At 46.1% G+C, this 20826-nt stretch overlaps 1 protein-coding gene across 21 annotated transcripts in view; it reads right to left on the bottom strand.

Annotated features, from left to right (window-relative positions):
- Nucleotides 1-20826, bottom strand: part of Epb41l3 (erythrocyte membrane protein band 4.1-like 3) — a 215160-nt gene that overhangs the window by 11690 nt on the left and 182644 nt on the right. For 12 of the 21 annotated variants that reach the window (XM_013517088.1, XM_013516964.1, XM_013516834.1 and 9 more), the window contains 7 exons: nucleotides 19390-19487; nucleotides 18565-18740; nucleotides 14575-14795; nucleotides 10801-11361; nucleotides 5658-5711; nucleotides 3371-3406; nucleotides 2476-2667 (listed from right to left, as the gene is read on the bottom strand). In XM_013517088.1, coding sequence (XP_013372542.1) covers nucleotides 2476-2667; nucleotides 3371-3406; nucleotides 5658-5711; nucleotides 10801-11361; nucleotides 14575-14795; nucleotides 18565-18740; nucleotides 19390-19487 — 1338 coding nt within the window. The remainder of the gene's footprint in view (nucleotides 1-2475; nucleotides 2668-3370; nucleotides 3407-5657; nucleotides 5712-10800; nucleotides 11362-14574; nucleotides 14796-18564; nucleotides 18741-19389; nucleotides 19488-20826) is intronic. The other 9 variants (XM_005372625.2, XM_013517228.1, XM_013517295.1 and 6 more) reach the window with 6 other exon arrangements.

The raw sequence follows: 20826 nt of genomic DNA, 5'->3' as shown, positions 1-20826 counted from the left end.
TTATAGAAATAACAGTTACTTAGGACTCAACCACCATAGATTAAACAAACAAACAAAGAATAGGGTCACATTAAGAATTAGAGGTCATTACATTTTTTTTTTTCAAAATGTTTAATCACTGAGACTTACCAAAAAAGCAAACTCCACTAAGTTTGGGTATCACTAAATCTAAGTTTCCTCTGGGTCTGACAAAATACTATTACTTTATTTGAGATATCAATTAAAATATTAAGTTAAATATTTCCACTAGAAATAGCTCGGCTTTTTAAGATAAATAAATGGGCTGATTACTGTTGCACTAAAGTGTACTTCTGGGTGTGTCTGGCTGGGTCATGGAAGTGTGACCTTTCCTTGTCCCGTTCTCATGGGCACTGTTCCCTGCTCTGCCTCCCAGCCACTGCACACTGGAGCAGCTTTGCTCTCCACGTCCTCTGCCATGATGTTCCTGCCTTGGAGCCACCCAACCATGGACTGCATCCCCTGAAACCAAGAGCCATATAGACCTTTGCTCCTTTAGGTTGCTGGAGCTGGGTCTTGTGTCCCAGTGATGAGACAGCTGACCAATACGGTAATTTACTCTGAAAACTGCCTCCCCGCAAAATATGCTTTGTATATGTTTAGGGAGGACAAAATGATTTACTATGCTTTTCACAAAATAAATAACAGAAGCCATGATTGTAATACAAAAGTTGGCAGTAATTTCTATCATAAGAACCTTCTGATTTGTTCTTGGGGCTATCAACAGGGCCGTTGATTTTGTTTTTGCACTAACACAGAAAAGGCATTCATATCAAGGCAAAGTCCTATATAGTCAAAATATCATCTCCTTAAATCATTAACACTCTTGGGCTCCTCCAACATTATTCTCCAAGATTCACCATGTAATCAGAAGTTATAAAAATTAGTAGTCTAATGGCTGTGACTTTTGAAGTCCCCTTGTTTATTAGCACCTTCTCTTAAACACTCTATTACCTAAATTCTCATCCCAAGTAGGGCTGCAGGAGCCGTAAGTAATGCCATGGGAAGAGATGCTTGGCTCTTTTTGTTTGTATTGCTTAAGGTGCTGTTTACTTTGTGTATTTCTGAATTAACCAGGTATCTGATATTTTTACAGAGAGAGCATTATTTCCAAAAGACACAACAGAAATAGTGTGAACCAAACTTGTCCAATTATGGTAGAATTTATGACGGCACAACTGATCAGTGGTATTTTTGGTGATGTAGAGATTGTTATATTTAAATCACACAAGACATGAAATTTTTCTCACTTGAAACTCAAGTGATTTGAATGGAACTGGTGTCTAATGGAACAGGAACACGTGGGTAATAGTACTTCTCATTTATTCTGCACAAAAGAGCCTCTGCAAAGTAATTCAAATGGATATGTGCTTCTCCCTCTTGCTGGGACCGGAACCATGAATGCAGTGACAGAGGATCTTGGCCACTTCTGATAAGCAGCTTTCAAAGGACGTTTAGAAAATGATCAACAATGGATGTAATTTGATTCTTATTTTCACTCCAAGGACTTCAGCACTGCATAAAGATCACTGTTTAAAGGCTTTTTCTCTCATAACAGGCCTAAGTTTTAATTTTCCACCCTGTCTCAGCTTCTTGAACAAATACCTCACAATGAAGGGATCTTGATATGAAGGAGGTTAATCAATACAATGCTTAAAAGATGCACTTTCCAAAACAACTTCTTTTGAGAGCAAGACAAAGCAAGACTATATGTAATGGTAGACTGTCAGACTAGCGCTGCAGCAATTTGGAGTCCCACACAATGACAGCCATGAAGTCACACTGGCAGGATGCTCCCTGTGGCGGAATATCTAAAGGCAGATTTCCAGTACTGAAAAATCCCACCGAAAAAGAAATTTATGTCCCCTAGCTTCCTCATTAAAAAAAATCAAATGAAACACCTAGATATAAGTGAAAATCAAACAAAACACTATTTTACCTGTAAAATAGTGTAATCTACTAAATCAGACATTATTTTTACTGGTAAATAGTGTGATCTAGTGTACTGTGTCAGGGTAAAATATGTCACGAAACGTTAACTACGTCAGGCCAACAAGAGACGATCCCCACAGGTTTCATCTTGCGGCTGTCCGAGACATGAATTCATGTCTGAGTTCTGCGGGCAGTCCTCAGTGCAGAGGGGCGTGCGTTCATACAGAGTGGTGGACTCCCCGAGCTAGCATCTCAGAGTTCCCAGCTGCGACACCTGGGTTTAGGGTCAGAAGCAGCTCTCAGCACTGATCTGCCTGTGGTCTCCTGGTCCACTCCTCCTCAACCACCCCCACACTGCACTCCGCAGCTTTGCCTTGGTGCACTGCGCATCTCTCACATCTACAACAGCAAGACGCGAAGCTCTCTACCCAGAAGCTTGCCAAACTCTTGCCTGGATCCAAGGCCTGTGGAGAGACCCCAGTGAACAGGCGACGATTCCAACCCAAGCGACGCCCGCACACTGACCTCCTCAGGCACAAGGGGCTCGATCATGGGTGCGTCCTCCTGCCGGGCCGCCAGCCGCACCGGGGAGGTAGAAAGCCTCTTCTCCCACTCATTCGTTACGGCCGTCTCTGTGGAGGTTTCTAAAAATGTTCTTTTCAGCTCACTAATGTTGGTCTGATGTTTCATCAGTTCATCTTGAGTTTTGTCTAGCTCCTATGTTTGGAACATAAAGAATCCAACAGTCAGCTTTTGCATTTGTTTGGCTTTCACTTTTTTTTTTTTTTTCCAAAAAAACACATCAATCTCATTAGTAGTTAAAAGAAAACAGAATTTTGATCGGGGCTCATGAACGACCACAAACACTCTGGTGAAAATGTGCTATTTCCAGGGAAAAGAGAAAGAAAAAAAGTCTAGTTTCACACAGGCATACAAATCAAAAGGATTTTAAAAGGCAAACTGTAAGAAGAGTAGCTCACGTGTACTGAGAGAGAATGAAACTAAATGCACCGAGGAAAAGGAATCTACATCTAAGAGAGGAGAGATCACAGGAAGCGGCAAGGGCCCCGTCGGTAACGGTGGGCACACAGTTCATGCATTGCGGAACGAGGCACAGGGATGCCACGAAGGAACACAGCACACAGGCATGCACTGGTGTGTACCAATACCAACCTCTAACATAAGATTACTATGTTTGACATACACATTTTCACCCTTTATTCGCTTAACCAGACTATTCTGAAAAAAGTGGAGAAGAAAGGGAAAGGTGAGGGCCCCCGTCATCAGGGGATCGGACGCCATCCTACACACCACGCCGCGGGCGCGGTGCCAGCGACAGAGCATGCCGAGTGGGCCGGACACCGCAGACAAGGACTCGTCACGCACTGGGTTGGGATTTTGTTCTAGGGTAATTGTCTACCTGTGCCTTGAGCTCCGCATCTTCCTCCTGGTCCGACTGCCGGCATCGGGAAAGAGGGGGAAATAACGTCTCACCGTGAGGTTCATGCTAGGATGAGGGAACGCTGGTCTCTAGCATCACATCCTCTCACACACAGGTTATGAAGCCTCACAGGGTCAGAGGGGTAAAGGGCCCCTTGCTCAGTGGGTCCCTGGTGCAGGCCTGGGAAGGTGGCCTGGAGGGCTGGCCAGGCTGACCTTAATGAGCACCAGCAAAGGCTCCGTGGAGTACAACCTCTGAGAATGGTTACCTCTACACCACAGTGAACGGTGCCCTCGTGATGAACAAATCGCCACAAAAGTCCTGTGGGCTCAGCTGTGACGGCCCCAGGGTGCGGGCCAAGGGCCTGAGCCTCGAAGAGTTGCACACAGGTGTGCCTACATTTTAAAATTTCTTCAGAAAGTCAACTTTTTTGAACCTATACACCTGACAAATTTCAGAGGGGAGAAGACCGATGTGGTTTAAGTAAGGAAGACTGAAAAAAGAAGGCAGGAATCAACAACTGCCCATGACACTGTCATTTCTTAAAAAATGAGAACAGGGCAGTTTTTGAGTTTTAAAAAGATACTCACATTAAAAAAAACCTCCCTAAGCCACGAGAGTAATCTCAGTTTTCTAAGTTTAAGAACCTATCTAACCTGTGCACCAGTATCTAAGTGGCAGCAAGCAGGTGAGTAGCCCACGGCTCGCACCCCAGTGCAGGGAAGCTGCGTTCCTCACTGTGACTGTAGCCCAGGGCCTGGGCTGCAGCACCTGTACTCCCCGTGGGGACCTGCAGTGACATCAGTCTACCCGGTCTCAGCCTCCTCATCTGCCGACGGGGACAAGGACACCTGCTCTGCACACCCTATGCAACATCACTGCTGCGCTGGCCCCTGGAGGAAGGGGACATACACACAGGGCTATAGGACACCAACACCCTAAGCGCTGGCGCAGAGCAAATTCTGTGTGTGTGTGTGGTTTCCCAACTCTTGCACTGAATTTTAGGGCTTCACAATCACCTCAGTTGCATCTCTTGGTTTGCATGCTGTGAACATTATGTAACAAATTTTAAATGGCTATAGAAATTTCAAGGATTATTATTAAAATCTTTGTTACTTCTAGCACATATTAGGATCCGGATAACATTTATTGAACATATGATCCTGTAGCTCCACATAATGAATGCTTACAAAATCAGGGTGTAGTGTGGCATAGAAAATTATTAACTTGTGACAGATTTATTTATGACTGCTTAAAAGAATCTGGATAGTGGTTTTACACTATTTTACTTTTAAAATTATTATTTTAATGCTGGCATTTCTTAATAGGAAAGAAACCTAATGAAACATCACGATGCAGTATTTTTTTCTGAAGACATTTTCAGTGAAGCAATGTATGATAACACAGAACTTTTAGTTCCTCACTATTCAACTGTAAAATATGGTTATGATGGGAAGATGTAGAAAATAGCATACAATCTAGAGTTTATCACAAAGTAAAAGCTAAATTTGGCCAGCACAGTGGTAAATAAACATCTCGACTTCTACTACTATATATAAATATTCATTTTTACAGAAATTTTCATCAGATACTAGTAGGGTAGATTTTAAACATGACAACATAAGACACACATTTAATGTGTCTTAATGAATAAAGCAGAAATGCTTGCGCAGTATCTCCCTCATCCAATGTGCTTGCACTTTTTCAGTAAAGTACAAATAGCAGTTTGCTGATTTTCTTCTCCTTAGAGAATTCATTTATGAGTGACTTAGGCATTAGCTAAAGGCTCTCAAAGGAGTTAAGAGAGGTATCATTTCAGCAAGTATTATTTGACCATTTGGGACTGGGTCTCACCCATAAGCTAACTAAAGGGACACCTTCACTGCATCACGGTTTTGTACACAAACAGCCTCTCCTTTGAACGGCGTGATCTTTTTTAAACAGTAGCATCAGGCTGTGCAGGTGATTCTCAAAATGTGAGCCCCCAGGTGAACAGAGTCAGGATCACCAGAGAGCTTCCCAGAAACAGACATTCCCAAGCCCCGTCCAACCCTTCTGCATGAGACATGCAGGGCTGTGGCCCTTCCAGAGTCTGACACGAGCCAGAGCTCCGGGACCAAGGGGCCAGGCAGTGCAAGCACATCTAATGCCTGCTGTGAAATTCAGGGCGGTCTCCACTGCAGCAGCTCATGTGTGCTACTCCAACACAGGGTTGCCCACAAGGCACTGTTCCCAGGCCACTAGGAGTCAGGTTCAGTATACCCACCTCGGTGGCGGTAGTCTCCCCATCGGCTGCGGTGTCCGTGCGCTCACTGTCTGTCTGTTGACCACACAAGTGATCAGGGTCCAGGAGGAAGGCAGAGACAGAAAACAAACCCATCTGGTCAGACAGGGAGTGCATGCGGAGCATTCATTCTCTGTCTGTGGGATCTGTAGCACAACCTCCCTCTGGGAATGCATGTTCTAGCCAAGCAAGGGGAGAACCGGAGCTGGCGTGGGCCACAGAGCCCCTCCCAGGAGCACCTGAGGGGCGCAAGGCCTGCGGGGCTGCAGGGAGGGACTGACTGTATGGCCACCCCCGGCTGCCTGGACGCCACTCTGTCATACCTCTCCCACCCGCTCCCTGATCCCCAAGGAAGCTCATTGAACAAAGCCTAACATGAATGAGATTGAGGTTGGTCCATGGTTTCCCTTCTAGTCACATTTGAGAGGTAAAAGAAAATGTAAATTTCCATGAAAGGCTACTGTAACAGTCACTGGACTTTCAGCCCCTCATTTATCTGGATAATTTGCATCCATTGATGGCCACCAGGCTGTCTGCATTACTTGTTAATGACAAAAAGCACATGCCAGTGACTCACAGACATATGTTGTACATATGGGAAAGGCCAACTCAGTTTTCAAGCAGCACGGCCAGGAGGGAGCTTCGAAGACTGAATGCTGTTTATCTTGCCCCACCCTCGGGGAAGAAGAGGGTGTCAAAGGGTGTATTCAAACCTCGTGATGCAAAAATACCACACACATGGTGCAAATAATAGTGACAGGAAAGAAAAAGTAGGAGAGAGGGAGAGAGAGGGAGAGAGACAGACAGACAGAGAGAATGACATCTACTTAGAAACAAATAAAACAAAGCACAGCATTTGACAGAGCCTAGAATTTCAGGGGAGAATTAGAATAACAATTTCATGATTTAAAAAAAACCTGTTTCAAAGGGGTTTATGATTTTGAAAAACTATTTCCTCTTGAGTAAGACTATGGACACTGACACTGAAATATAATCTAAATGCCCTAAATATTAGCTGACTTTCCCTCTACAATGTCAGCTAGTTATTAGTATGATTCCCTTGATCAAAGATTTGTGAAATATATATATATATATAATTTTTTTTTCCAGTACTTGGGGTAGAACTCATGGCCTTAGCACTAAGCTATGTCCCAAGACCTTTTTTATGTTTTAATTTTGAGACAGGGTCTCAGTTATTGAATTGCTCAAGCTGAGCTCAAACTTGCGTCCTCCTGCCTCAGCTTTCCAGAATGTTAGGATTACAGCCATGTGCCACCACACCCAACTTCCTGATTAATATTTTGGAAACAAAGATCAGAACTGAAAGCTCTGTAGTTGTCTATCTGTCTCTTAAAATTATGGCCCTCTCTCAAGAACAAGGAGGCGGCATCAAGAACAGGGCTGTCTCTACTGACCTCAGTTCCTGGCATGATCAAAAGCTCTGATTTCATAGATTTCTAGAGGAGGAATCCGAACACAGCTCGGTATGTGTGCCCCAGAGGATGGCACTCTGGCCCTCTAGTGACCCAGAGGAAGTAGAGACATTTTCGGTAGATTTGTCAGGCAGTGCGGCTGATAGATTTCTGTGACCTGACCATCTTGATGAGCAATGGGGCAGGAGCGGCTATTGGTTTTCCTGTGTGGCAGTCACTGCCGTGGTACTGGCACAGCTTTGCTGCCTGGCACTGCCCAGACGGCCAGGAGAGAGGGCGCTACTGCTCCCGAGTAGAGGGTGACTCCAGGACCCCAGGCTTTCCAGAAGAGCTGTGATCCTGCTTAGTGTCCCCATTAGTTCTACCAAAGACACCCAAGGCTCTTGAAGGTTACAGCTCTGTGTAGATGATCTCCCTTATGGTTTTAAAATTTACATCAGTACTTTTCCAACATCTTAGCACTAGAGTTTAGCTGTAGATAAGAGGGAAGGAAAATGGAGAAAATCACAGCTTGAAGTACACTGGGTAATGGATACTAAATGTTTTCTAGAAGGCCCGATGTATATAAAGCTAAAAGTTGCATATACTATGATAATCTATTGATATCAAAAATATTTTACAATATTATGACTACGTAATTTTCTAGGAATACACAAACATCTTTGGCTATATGCAGACTCCCTCAAAAGCTGGACATGGTAGCATGCACCTGAAATCCAAGTTACTGGGGAGGCTGAGGCAGGAGGATTATGAGTTCAAGGTCAGCTTGGGCAACAAAGAGAGATCTCATCTCAAAAATAAAAGTCATCTCTAGACTTCCTGAATTTCCTACATAACATCCAGCCAGTCAGTGAGTGTATTGCCTGATGAATAGTCAAGAAGTGCATAGTCAAAAACTGAATAAAGCAGCTTTGACAGTGACTGTTATTTATATAAAGTACTATGACTATCCCAAACTGCAAAGCAAAGAGCATGCCATAGCTATCACATCATGCTATGTTTAGATAGTTTTAAATCAGTTATTTTTTTCATCCACACTGAACTTGCCTCCTTTTTTTGTATTATCAAAAAATTACACAAAAACCCACATGTGATTACACTCTACGTTACGGCAAGCTAACTTTATGTGTCTTTATAGATGATTTGATGGTCTGTCCCTTATTTGGCCATCCTGAAAGCATAGAAGAAAACAAAAAGATCGGCCAACCACTTTACTGTTTGAAATGATTAAACTTTTCTACCCTGGGATTTCAGTCTTAGGAAGGGCTGGGACTGATGAAGCCACTAGAACATGTAAAAAATGTAAAAAGAATTACCATTATTAGCGATTTTGCAAAGTGAAAGTGACAGAGATGAATTGTCTATTACAAAGTCACCCAGTTTAGCTGCCAAAATGCTGCAGGCTTCGAGAATAACACCAGAATGTAAGCCAATGGCAATTTTTTAAAAACACGGAATGACCTAAATATGAGTTTTCTTCAGCTTAGGCTGAACTAGAATGCACAGCCCTTAACCCCCGGAGTTAGGAGTCGGCGGTGAACAGATGGCCAACTACAAAGTCCGGTGTCAGGAGAGCTGGGACAACAGAGTGAGGCCACAGCACCGAAGCCTGGGGTCCCAGCGTGCACGGACAAGGACAGTTAGGACCAGGAGCTCCCATCCGCCTCCACCAGCGTACAAGGAGGAACTGCTGTGATTTGTTTTGCGGATGTAATGCAGACATGCCCGAGTTTGACGAAAACTCTCATGCACCCAGAACAACGAGATGCACACCCTGGATTAGGCACAAGATCTGTGTGGCTGGCTGTAGGAAAGTTCGGTTGCTCAGAATTTAGGAAAGTGGTTTCATTTTTGGCTTTATGTTAGCTGGAGGGGAGACTCCATTCTTAAAGGAAAAATAGATCTACACGTTGGAAACCTGCTACGCATTGTCAGCAGTCTGTATGGCTAACGTTGGGCTCTTGGCTGTAGCACGTTCCAGGCCTATCATCTTTGGGAACCCTGCAACTGGGAGAAATAGCGGTATTCAAGTTGAAGGTTTAAAATAGCTGGCAAAATGTTATCTAGGTATAAAAATTACCTTTCCGCATATGTGCGTATCTGTTTAATAGTCACATGTAACCCAAGAACTTTGAAAAGCATTCTTACACAACACTGCAGTATCTACTAAACAGCCTGCACCTGGCATGTGTGCCGCAGCGGGTGCACAGGGCCCTGTCTGTCTGTCCACGCCGCCAAGTCGCCCCAGCATCGCCCCCGCAGCCAAGCATCGGGCGGCAGTGCACATAGGGGCGGTGTTGGCACTTTGTGAGAAATAAGTGGGTTTTGGGTTGCAGTTTGGGCCCTCGGTCTCTGAAAGGTTTGCCATCACCGCCTAGACTTTCATTTAGAACACACGTGGGACAGTCACCTTTCCCCCCTTTTGTGGCACAGAAATTGTCACAATACCACTAAACAGTCACAGCTCACGTTGTGACTTTCGAGCTGAGCATGCGAGTGCATAGACTTTCTCTTCTTAATGCTGCCTTGATTTTGCGGTAGTTTGTAAACGCTACGAGTATTTGGCCCCTCCCCTGCCTCCAAGTGCTCTTTCCATTGGAGCAGGAGGGCTGCGGGGAGTCGGGCAAAGGTGGGGGGTGGGCACCATGGGCAGCACCTCCCAGGGCAGCTTCTGTTCTTTTCCCCAGGCTCTGCTTGAAGTCCAGAGAAAGGGAGCTGCTGTGCTGCTCTCTGGGCTGCGGGAAAGCGCAGAAGGGGAGCGATTAAGAGGAGAAGTTGTGTGAGCTCCACTCAGCCAGGCGCTGGGGTGAGGGCGGGACCCAGACAGGCTGAAATCCTGGGCTCCTGCCCTACAATGTGCACCCCTGGCTGAGGACCAGACGCCCAGCCAACTCCTCCATTACTACGCTGTCAAAATGCGGGGCATTCAGGCTCCTGCTGCATTTGCAGAACCGCTGCCATCTGAAACAGCCACAAGTACTGGTGAGACTGCAGCTTGTGTTTATAATGTAGACAAACCTTACAGGGACCTTTTCCTGGTCATACGTGGGCACTACCGCGCTGTCTCTGGTTCTTTTTGGTCCGGTGTCCACCCTACCCATGGCAGATGTCACGTGGGTGTCTTAAACCGCCGTGGACATCTCTTCTGACCCCATGCACGATGGACACGCTGCACCTCACTGGGTAACGGGGGCAGCAACCATCACAGAGGGCTGTCAGGCACTCAGTCTCCAGAGAGGAGACACATTTGCAATCTGGGCAGCGATTGGGAGGTGGACACATCCCCGGCGGCCCCTGTGCTCGCCCGCTCGAGCGCTCCGTGACTCTCACTTTAGCTGGACGCTCCTCACCGTATTTTGTTAAGATGACTACTGAGCGGAACCTATCCTCCGCCTGATCCTCTACAGAGCTAACGGAGTACTTGAAACTGAGTTCGAAGCCAGTCATTCCCCCCGCAGAGAACTCGGTGGGGTGGAGGAGGGTTCAGCGCCGGCCTCTGCAGGCGATGTCCACAGGGCGTTGTGCCTAACCCCGGGGCCCGGGCGGGCTCCCCGCCACACACAACCTCAGCATGTTGGCACAGACATAAATGAGGCTCTGAAAGGAGGACCACTATGGCGGCAGCCGGCTAACACCGTGTGGACTGAAGCACGGAACACGCAGGGCAGAGTGTTCTATGCCGAGGTACACACCTCTTCCTCTGAACTGTCACTCGGGTCATTGTCTAGGGAGGCGCTCAAGGAGGCCGCCTTGGGCTCCAGGTAGCAGAGGCACAGAGCCAGAGGGAAGGAGAGCGTGAGGGCGTAGGGCACTGAGAAGGAGGCGGACAGCAGGAAGGAGAAGATGAAGAGGAAGCAGGGCACGAGGGAGGGCGAGCGGATCGGGAGGTAATGCTGCAGGCTCTGGGGCAGGAGATTGGTCTCGGACAGGCTGGGGAAAGAGAGGTACCCGTCGTCATCGAGCAGCGACGGGAAGCCCTCCGGGAGCTGCAAGGAGAAGGAGAACAGGGTGGCGCCCCTGCTGGCCGGCCGCCTGCAGCGGAAGAGCACGTCCGGGTCGCCCGGGCACGCCTTCACTTGGCCCTGGGCGTCCGCCGCGGGCTCGTCGGGCGCGGGCTCTGCTCGGGGCGCCTCGCAGCCTGGCGCTTTGTGCTCCTTCTCCGTACACCTCCTCCGGAGCTCTGGGGGAGATGAGGGGTCGCAATGGGCTGCCGGGGGGGACAAGGGGCGTGAGTCAGTGCCAAGCCCGGGGGGCTGAGGTGAGGGAGACAGAGAGAGACAGGAAGCAGCAAACAGAGGTGCAAAAGGACAAAAAGAAAACTGCAATTAGTTACTTTTCTTATGGGTATCGATATCCACTTATAAAACAAGAAGTTCAGCCCCAGGGCAGTTTGTGAATTGTAAGGGAGTCCAGCTGTGGCCAGGTCCCCGCGGGTGGCCTCAGCTCTCCCGAGACAGGAGCATCTCACACAGAGTGTGATTTTCAAAAACTCAGACAGAAGGTATTCACGGTCACTCCCAACACCTACATGTTTCCCCGCGACCAAAAAACCTCATTTCAGACCCACAACACCAGAAGGCTTTTGGATTTTGAGAGCAAATGAAACTCTTCAATAAATTAAAATCAAGACTTTCAATAACCCTTTCCGGATCTCCAGGTAATAGATCTGTTATAATACTTCAACTAGATAACAATGAAAATGAACTCCAATTCAAATATTAATTAATTCAAAAAAAACTCTAGCATTGCTCTTTTCCTGGGTTAGTCAGTCATATCCATAAAAAGGTGGGTTTTCAAATCAAGTTTCTGGCCCCCCCTCCCCAAAAAGAAGTTTCTGGCCCCACTCCTGTCTGATACACAGGCACAACTGAGATAGTCGATAATGAGCATTTTGGGACCTCCGACTCCTCACCAAGAACTGAGCTGCCTTTCAAACTTTTCTTTTGCCTCCATCCTCTAAGAAGTAAGAGGACTATCAACCAAAATAAGCAGTTTCACCATGCTAACTGCCAGAAAGAATGTGTTTTCTTCTAACATGGGTTCTATGTGTTTAGTTTCTATTATTTGTACCAGACTAGCAATAGAAAGATACATTTCTCCAGATGTAGAAAGATACATCTCTTCTGCCAAGACATAAAGGGCCTGTTGATACTTTTGTGTTTGCCCCACAGTGTCCTGGTGAACTCAAATTGAACCTAGTTCTGTTCTCAGGGGGCCTGATGGTATCATTGTTCAGAACTGGTTTCCTCTGCTTGGTGAAGGCTGCTGCTGGCCATGACTGGAAGAAAGCAAGGCGGGTTCAAGACCAGGGTGCAGAGCCTCAGGATAGTTAGACTTCTGCTGCTGCCTGTGCCGTGTTTGACTGTGTGCCTCTGTGTGTGTGTGTGTGTGTGTGTGTGTGTTTTGCCTAGCGATCTGATAGCATGGAAATTGCCCAGGCTGGTTGGTGATGGTTATCCAATCCTGACTTGGAGAGAAGAGGCAAATATAGCAACAGAAGGAAAGGAACCGCACAAATAAAATCACAGCTGAGCATGAGGGAAGGACAAATATGAGTACATTTTGGATGTATCAGCGCTGAAGTGTCTCTTTCCCCACACTCGTGTTTGAATCCTAAACAGAACCCGCACAGCTCTCTCAGAATGTTACGAGCCACCTTCTGTGAGATGCCGACTGTGCTCTGGCTGCCTAGAACTAGGGAACCACCTGAGGGAAAAGATCTCCTCCCCAGGAAGCCTGGGGCCACCCTCTTCACAACTATTTTCAGGAATACATTTTAGTTTTGTTTTAAAAAAAAAAAAGTTCCCTCTGTGTTACTTTTTGAAGATGGAAAAGAATAAAGTTAAAGTTTACACTTCTATGCTACTTATTATAGTGCTTTTTAAAAGTCAGCGTGGCCCTGGGGCTAATAAGAATAGCCGGCACCACTGCAGCTGCCCCAAGGAAGGAACGCGCCCCAAGGAAGGAACGCGCTCCAAGGGCTGGCTTCTCCCCCTCAGATGTTGAGGGGGCTCGTGCTCTCTGTCCTTTTCTTTTCCCGTGGTATAAATGGCGCAGAGTGAGGACCTGGGAGTGTTCCAGCTCAATACTACACGGTGGCCTTTTCAAGTCAAAAACGAGAGCTGGACCTGGACCTATTTTGGGAGCAAACTAAAAATCTTTTACTTTTGCATGTCACTTAATTATATTTACACTCCCAAGTGAACCACCTGTTGGTACGGGCAACATCACACAAGTCTGAACTAACTGAGCACTGGAACATACTTGCATTCCAGGTGCGCCGTCTCTTTATATGACCTAGTTAAAACCTGCCCTCGACTGAACTGACAGGAAGAGGGGAAACGTGAAATTCCGCTCAAAGCACATCTTAGCAGCAAGCGATCCAAATAGCCCTGTCATCAGTTCCCACCTTGTGCTTCACTCTTGTGTTTGGCAAGTAAAGGGTCTTTCAAAAATGCAAAAATTAAAAGGATGATGGATTGAGTCATTTGGAATATTGTAACACAACTACATAAAATTATTTGTTCATCTGTCCTATTAAAGTGCCAATGCTAAATTCTGAGGGGAATAAGTATGCCCCTGTGGCAGCCTGAGTGGTGCTTCTGTAGGATATACTGTATATTTCAAGGCCCCCATGAAGAAGACCACTTATGAGTCAGTAGTTCTCCCGTGCGGGGTAACTCATAGCTCGCACGAGCACTGCGGCTGTACTTCCCGTCTCTCTGATCCCTGCATATCCCAGGACCACGCCGGCTTCCTGTTATTATCCCTATAGACCTCCCAAATATGTGCACTTTTAAGTTGTTTTTCTAAAAAAGTTGCTTTCTTCTGGTGGATCCTCAGAAATAAAGTTGATGTTTAAAAATAATGTTTAAGAAGAAACTTTGCTTTGTGGGAAACAATGTTACCACGTGCAATGAAGAAAACACCTGGAGAAGCTGCTCCCGGAGCTACTCTGTGTCTCCCACGGCCCCCTCCTGCCTGAACAGCCCCTCTGCAAACTGGCCGCTCACTCCTTTGCTCATCAGACTGGAAGACTAGGGAGGTGATTACAAATGCACGGGCCAGGGACACTCAGCGGTCTCATATCAGAAGACCGGTGAATGATCACCGTATTCCTAGAAAAACAGACTACACTTGGGTAGGAGACTGAGGCCAGAAACAAAGAAAACAGCTTTGGCGAAGTTCTGCGTTGCAAACCCAAACAAAAGCATGGGTGACACCACCCAGGGTATTTTAGAGAGACCTATCGAGGACAGCTGTTGAAAGTCTTATGCAGCACACCCCTTATTAAAATGAAAGTATTTAAAGTTAAAGCAACTTGCAGAGTTAAAATGCTGACGCAGGAACGGTCACTGACACACCGCCCTGTGAAAGTGACTCGTGCAGAAATAGGAAACTGCCTGCGTCCACAGCCTCAGAATCCCCGCGCCACTCGGACAGGCGGGACCAGCCTGGGGCTGTACCTTTCCCTCGTGCCGGATCGCGGAGACGGGCGTGGCCTCCTCGGCCTTCCTCCGTCTGTCCTCCTCCTCGTCGTGCTCCTCCTCGGCCTTTTTCTCCGGAGTCACAGTGGTGATCAAGTTGGTCTGAGAGATGCCCTTTGTGGTGGCGTACTGGCCAGTACCAACCTCTGCAGCAGACATAGAATCCTTCATGTATATTTCATGGTTTTCATTCACTGATGCTAAAAGCAAATACAACCGGAGAAGTAAAATCTGAAATAGTTACGTCAGAAGACACATCAACAACATCACTGTCCCATTCCTGGGTTAAAAAAATACCACTGCAAAATAAAGGGTCTCTCTTAAAAAAAAAAAGAAAGACGCTGAGCCCTGCAGCAGGTTCTTCCATCGATGGTGGTTAAGCACCACCACAGGCTCGTCTTTCGGTTTCAGCTACCTCGGGGTTTTAAAACGATTTCAGTGCTCAGGAATTGAAGCCCAGAGTAGTGCTGGCTACTTGCAGGCTCTGTGGCAAGGTCGTGTGTGTGTGTGTGTGTGTGTGTGTGTGAGAATGAAGGGGGCGGAGCCTGGGCTCACCCTGGAGGTACTGGGCACCAGCACTGCTTCCCGGCCAGTCCCACAGTTCACAGAAGCATGTGCAGTAGATGATGGCTCTAATACATTTGGTACTGAACAGATCTTTGGAAGTGCCATTGATCAAGTAGCATTGAGTCGCAGGTAGTTTCAGCATTGTTAATATTATTATTATTAATGGTACCAGGAATCGAACTCAGGACCTTGCACTGGCCAGGCAGGCACTTATGTCCCTGAGCTATATCCCCAGCCTCATTATTATTTTTTAATGTTAAAAAGTCAATCACTTCTACAACACAAAAGCCCTAAGGCTAATAATGAAAATTAACCACACTGGCAGAGGTTGCAGTATTCGGATGGCAATTCCATTCCACTGAAGTACGGAAGCCTTGTAGCATCCACTGCATTTTAAACAGACTGCCGCGATGAGATGCGTATACGTTTGTTCACTTCTTTAGTGTTCTGGGACAACAGGGCCAATGCTGATAAACGAAATTCGTGCAAACGCACAACATGCACACATCAGAGACAGAAGGCACAGGCTTCCATCCCAGCTAAAATGTCTTAGTGCAGGACACGCTTCATTCAGCTAAATTTTAAAATCTGGTACTCATTATTTTCAGTTTTGGATATCAGAAAAATCATCAAGATGTATAAATGCAGCTTTACAAATATACAGTAGCTAGTTGCAGACAAAATAGGATCTGCATTCATATTTTAGGATTTTTTTTTTGTCTTTTTGAGGCAAGGTCTTGTTGTGTAGTTCAGACTGGCCTTGAATTCACTTTGTAGCCCAGGCTGGCCTTGAACTCACAGTAATCCTCCTGCCTCTGCCTCCTGAATGCTGCCACGCCCAGCCTATTTTAGGAATTTTGAAAGAGAAATAAATGGAAGGATTTAGAAATAAAATCCTTTCCCAAATCCTTCTAACAGTTATATGACTTTACGAAAATATCTTCACTAAGATATTTCATATCTCTATACAGTACTGATGAAAAAGCTCAAGGGACAGCTCGGCTGCTTACGTAAGATGCCGCTCTGCAGCAAGCAGGCTAAGTTCCAACATGCAACCATGCAGCCAGTGCAGCGGCAGCAGGAGACACACGGGGCCTGGCGGCATGGCAGAGCGTTAGGCAGCACACACTGCATCGGGCCGGGCGGGGGGAGGAAGGGGCGGCATGACGTTAGTACACTGACTTCACAGTGACCGTCTTCTGTCTTCTCAGCAGACACTGGCCCACACAAGGTCAGAGGAAAACAACATTCACAACCCATGTGGTTCCCTGAGCAGAGCGGACGCTATCAGGGAAACAAGGTGTGATGCTACCACAGTTGCTCAAGCACTGACTCCGGGAGTGGACAGACAGTTAACAGAGGTTCTTTAAAGGAGAGAAAATGGGACAAGATAGGAAGGAAAGCCTCATAATGCAGAGAGTTCAGTACGTGAACTTAACTTGAAACAATCCCGATAAATATTTTATTTCAAAGAGTTGGCTCTAAATTTGGTGTTCTGGATATCTTTGAAGATACAGAACAGTACTGCAGTCCCTTTGTACCTACCAGGGATTGCTTTTAGGGCCTCTGGGGAGACCAAAGTCCAAAGATCCCCATGTCCCTTATATGGTGTAGATTTTGCCCAAATGTACCTTATTTATTACTATCTATGTATTTATTTAGGGGGTTGACCCCAGGGCCTTTGCACTGAACTAATTTCTACCCTTTCTTCTCTTCCTTCCTCTTCTTCCTACACCACTTCTTCTTTCCTTTTCTCTTTCTTCTTCTTCTTCTTTTTAAAATTTGGAGTCAGGGCCTCACTAAGTCACTAGGTTGCCTAGGCTGGCCTTGAACTTGCGATCCTCCTGCCTCAGCCTCCTAGGGTAATGGGATAAGAGGTGTGTACCACCATACCTGGCTCTCCAATTTACTTGAAATTATTTCTAGATTGCTTATAACACTTACCGCAGTGTAAAAGGTATGTAAACTGCTATCATACTCTACAGTTTAGGTAGTAATAACAAGGCAAAGACTACCTATTTGGTATGGGTGCAATTTTTAAAAAATAGTTTCAGACTGCAATTGGTTGAATTAGCAGATGTGAAACCCCTGGATACAAAAGGCCAATTGTAATTAACTTTTTAGGCCAGCTAACAGAAGCCTGTGAGAATAACTACAATGTGATTACCAGGATACTTATGCTCACACCTATACTAAGATTGCTTTCGCACTTCACAACAGCAACTCTGTTGAAGGTGGCCCTCCTCCCACTTTACAGATGACTAAACTGAGGCCTAGAAAGTTGAAAGCAATTGCCAACCATGGCTCAGATAGAGGAAGCAGAGTCTGCACACACCATATAGCATTAATAACATAATTACAATGTCTTCCATAAGCGGTTTCTGATTGGAGTACTCTGATTGGAAAATACTGTCTTTCTGACCAGAGGATCAAGGGCCACCTCATCCCATCAAGCACCCTGGAGCAGGGTGGGGGTGCAGACTGAAGCTCTGGGGAGCAGCACAAAAACGGAGGGAGCGAGGTGGTCCGGGCACTTGTGACTTCTACTTATTTTTGCTTGGTTTTGCTGATGTACTGAAATCATACACAGCAGACTTCTAACTCTCTTCGCTTGCCCAGGATGGGTCTTCAAAAAAACAACCCATCTCCAGCTGTTGAGTTAGAAGACACTGGCCCGGCTGGGACACAGGTCCTAACGGTCACTGCTGTACTCAGGCCTTGGACAGGAAGGCAAACCTCCACCTGGGACTGCCCAGCAACGCACAGCTCAGGGGAAGCAAAGCCCATGGGCACTGGCCGCCCACTACTCCCCGAAGCCACCAGTGCTGACGTCCTGCTCGCGTATGTGACTCCTGCATCTGGTGTCATCGGACAGAACCATCCCAGGACCATGTTCTCCCCGGCCAGCGATGGCCTTTCTGCTGCCTGCCAGCGACTGAGCGGCAGTGATCACCTTTTATTCCTGAACGTTTTTACCAACAGGGATGAACTCAACTTACCATTTTCTATCTGAAACGAACAGGTGGAGACAAATCTAGTCATTTAAGATCTACTGGCACGAGAGCAGGATTGTTCATACATGTGAGTACCCTACATAGCAGGACAGCACCTTCGCCAAACTCCAAGCTCACTGCAGACTTCTGAAAGCTACGCCCGCCCTTCGTTCCCGAGGTCCTTTGCTGATGGCACGCGACACAGACCTACTGGCCGCGGAATGAGACTGACACAGGCCCTTTTTTTTTTTTTTAAGAGCTGAGGACCTTAAAAGCCCACCGCCATCCAAGATCCACAGCTCTTTTCATCCCCATATCCACGCTGGCCTCTGTCTACTGAAAGCTCAAGCAGGTTCTCACTCCTTTGTGAGAAGCTACGAGCAGTGACGAGCCCGTCACGGACGCCTACCTCCATCCAAGCTGCGCGACATGGTGTAGCGCTTGCTGGACGAGCGCTCAAAGTAAGGTGCGGGGCGGTCTATCAGCGCGCTGGCCCTCCTGGTCTGCGCTTGCGTCCGGCCGCTGTACCGGAACTTGGAACCCAAGGTGAGGAATTTCTTTGGCGGTGCTTCTGGCAATAACAGTCTAAAGATATTCAAGAAAGGCACCGGGAGGATTAAGTGTTACCAGTTGCTTTTTAACTTTTTGCTGTGTTTTGGGTGATAAAAGTTTGACATGTAACTTGTAGTTAAGTGAAGCTGATTTTATGAGAAAAAAAGTACTGATCCACAAAGTACAGATCAGTGGGTAGAGAGAGGATGTAGTGAAACTGGGGTTGGCTGGGACTAGGTGAACTTTAATGTTCACGCAGGTGGAGGGTCTGGGGTTTCATAAGCCCAAAGAGCAATTAAATAAGTATTACAGAAGAAGACTGATGACTTCTTGTTTTGTAGGCCTCGAAAGGATCGCTCTAGTGCCATATACGGGCGGGAGCCCAGGACACTGAGGAGTTACTGAAATAATAAGGAATGGACTATCTACTTCAAGAGGATGCTTTATAAAAATCAATGAAAATATACTGAGGTTAATAAAGAAATAAAGGGAGTAGGATAGCTTCGACAAAGAAAATTCTTCAAATTTAATCAGAAATTCTTGTAGGATTTCTTATCAGGCAATCTGGTGCCGCGAGCTTGAGGGAACAGGAAGGGGATGTTCCCGCATTCTTCCTCCCGACATGCTTTTCGGCATAGTGCCCGCAACCTTCCCGTTCTTCCGGGAAATGATCTCCGCCTACCTGAAAAACGTGTGGTGCTCAACACACACCTTCCACAAACGCTTAGCAGCTCGGTGGTTTGGCAGCTTAAACCCAATGGTGCTTTCAAATTGTTCAAACTAAAATATAAAAAAAAAACAGATTGAAGAGTGAAGTTTAGAACTGCAAGTAACAGAAGTTCTGCGAACAGTTTCCAAAATCATGATGCCACCCACAAATTTTTCTTTACTCACTGAATTGCCAAATGCAGAAATTTGTTATAGTATATAAATTTATCCATTAAAAATCCTTACATCTATCTCTTTAAAATGCTGTTAGTAGAGATTAATGCTATGCATATCCTAAATGTCTTTGCACAAGTATGAATCTTAGGAAAACTAAATACAAAAAAAGAAAGTACTGGATTCTTCCAGAGATCAGTTTGTGCTGATCTCATTTTTAAGTCTTATTTCCATGGTTTCTCAATGACATAATGCCTTCAACTGCAGTGCACAGGAATGAGCAAATGTTTGTAAGTGTAAAGCATCCTTAGAAATGACATTTTCTTCTACATCTGGCCAGGATGTGTGTGTGTGTGTGTGTGTGTGTGTGTGTGTGTATATATATATATTTTTTTTTTTTTTTTCCCCCCTTAGATATTTGATGTCTTGGTGCCAAGTATGCCTGACATCATTTGTGTATTCTGCTGTGGGTTACAGTGTTAAGGGCTCACGCCTCTTTCTAGTATTATATATAATAATACTAGAATACTACATTAATACTATAATGCTCTGTTATTATATCTAATAGTTCTCAGGGGTTAGGAGAATACATTTTCATATTTTGCAGCATGTGTATTTTCAGATCATACTGTCAGTAATTTGATTTTTTCCAGACAGTATCCATCAAGCCACCAGAGGGCAATCACCTTAAACAGTAGCAGCTCATCCAAAAGAGCGCAGAACAACTGGGCTATAGAATAACCAGCAGCAAAAGCAATCTGTGAGGCCAAGAATCAAGGTGAGGGTCAAGCGGACGGCATGTGAGATGTACTCACGCCTAGTCTCTCATTTGCACTTGGCTGGTGGAACCGCGGAATGCACGATGCATTGCTCAAGCTGCAGTGTCATCCCCAATTTCTTATGTACTCTGGACATACATATGGCAAGGCGACTGCAAAAACTGCTGCTGCCTGAAGGACCAAGTAAGCCAGGAGCACTGCGGCATTCTTGACTAGGTCACCATCCACCCACGTACGCATCCTGCATCCGCTGCTCACCACACCCCCTGCTAAGGCTCCATGATAACGCGGTCAGCTTGCCGCAAGACACCCAGAAGAGTCTGTCTCGCTCTTGTGTTTTTAATTTTGCAGATACCAAGTAATTATACAGCTCTTTGGAATGTAGTGCAATATTTGCACGTGTATACAAGATGTGCAACGATCAGGTCAAGGTAATTGGCATGACCTCCACCTCAAAC

Source organism: Chinchilla lanigera, unplaced genomic scaffold (assembly GCF_000276665.1).
Source record: "Chinchilla lanigera isolate Chin_1 unplaced genomic scaffold, ChiLan1.0 scaffold00001, whole genome shotgun sequence".
NCBI lineage: Eukaryota > Metazoa > Chordata > Mammalia > Rodentia > Chinchillidae > Chinchilla > Chinchilla lanigera.
Note: the sequence above shows the minus strand (reverse complement) of the source record. Positions and strands in the feature narration are given on the sequence as shown.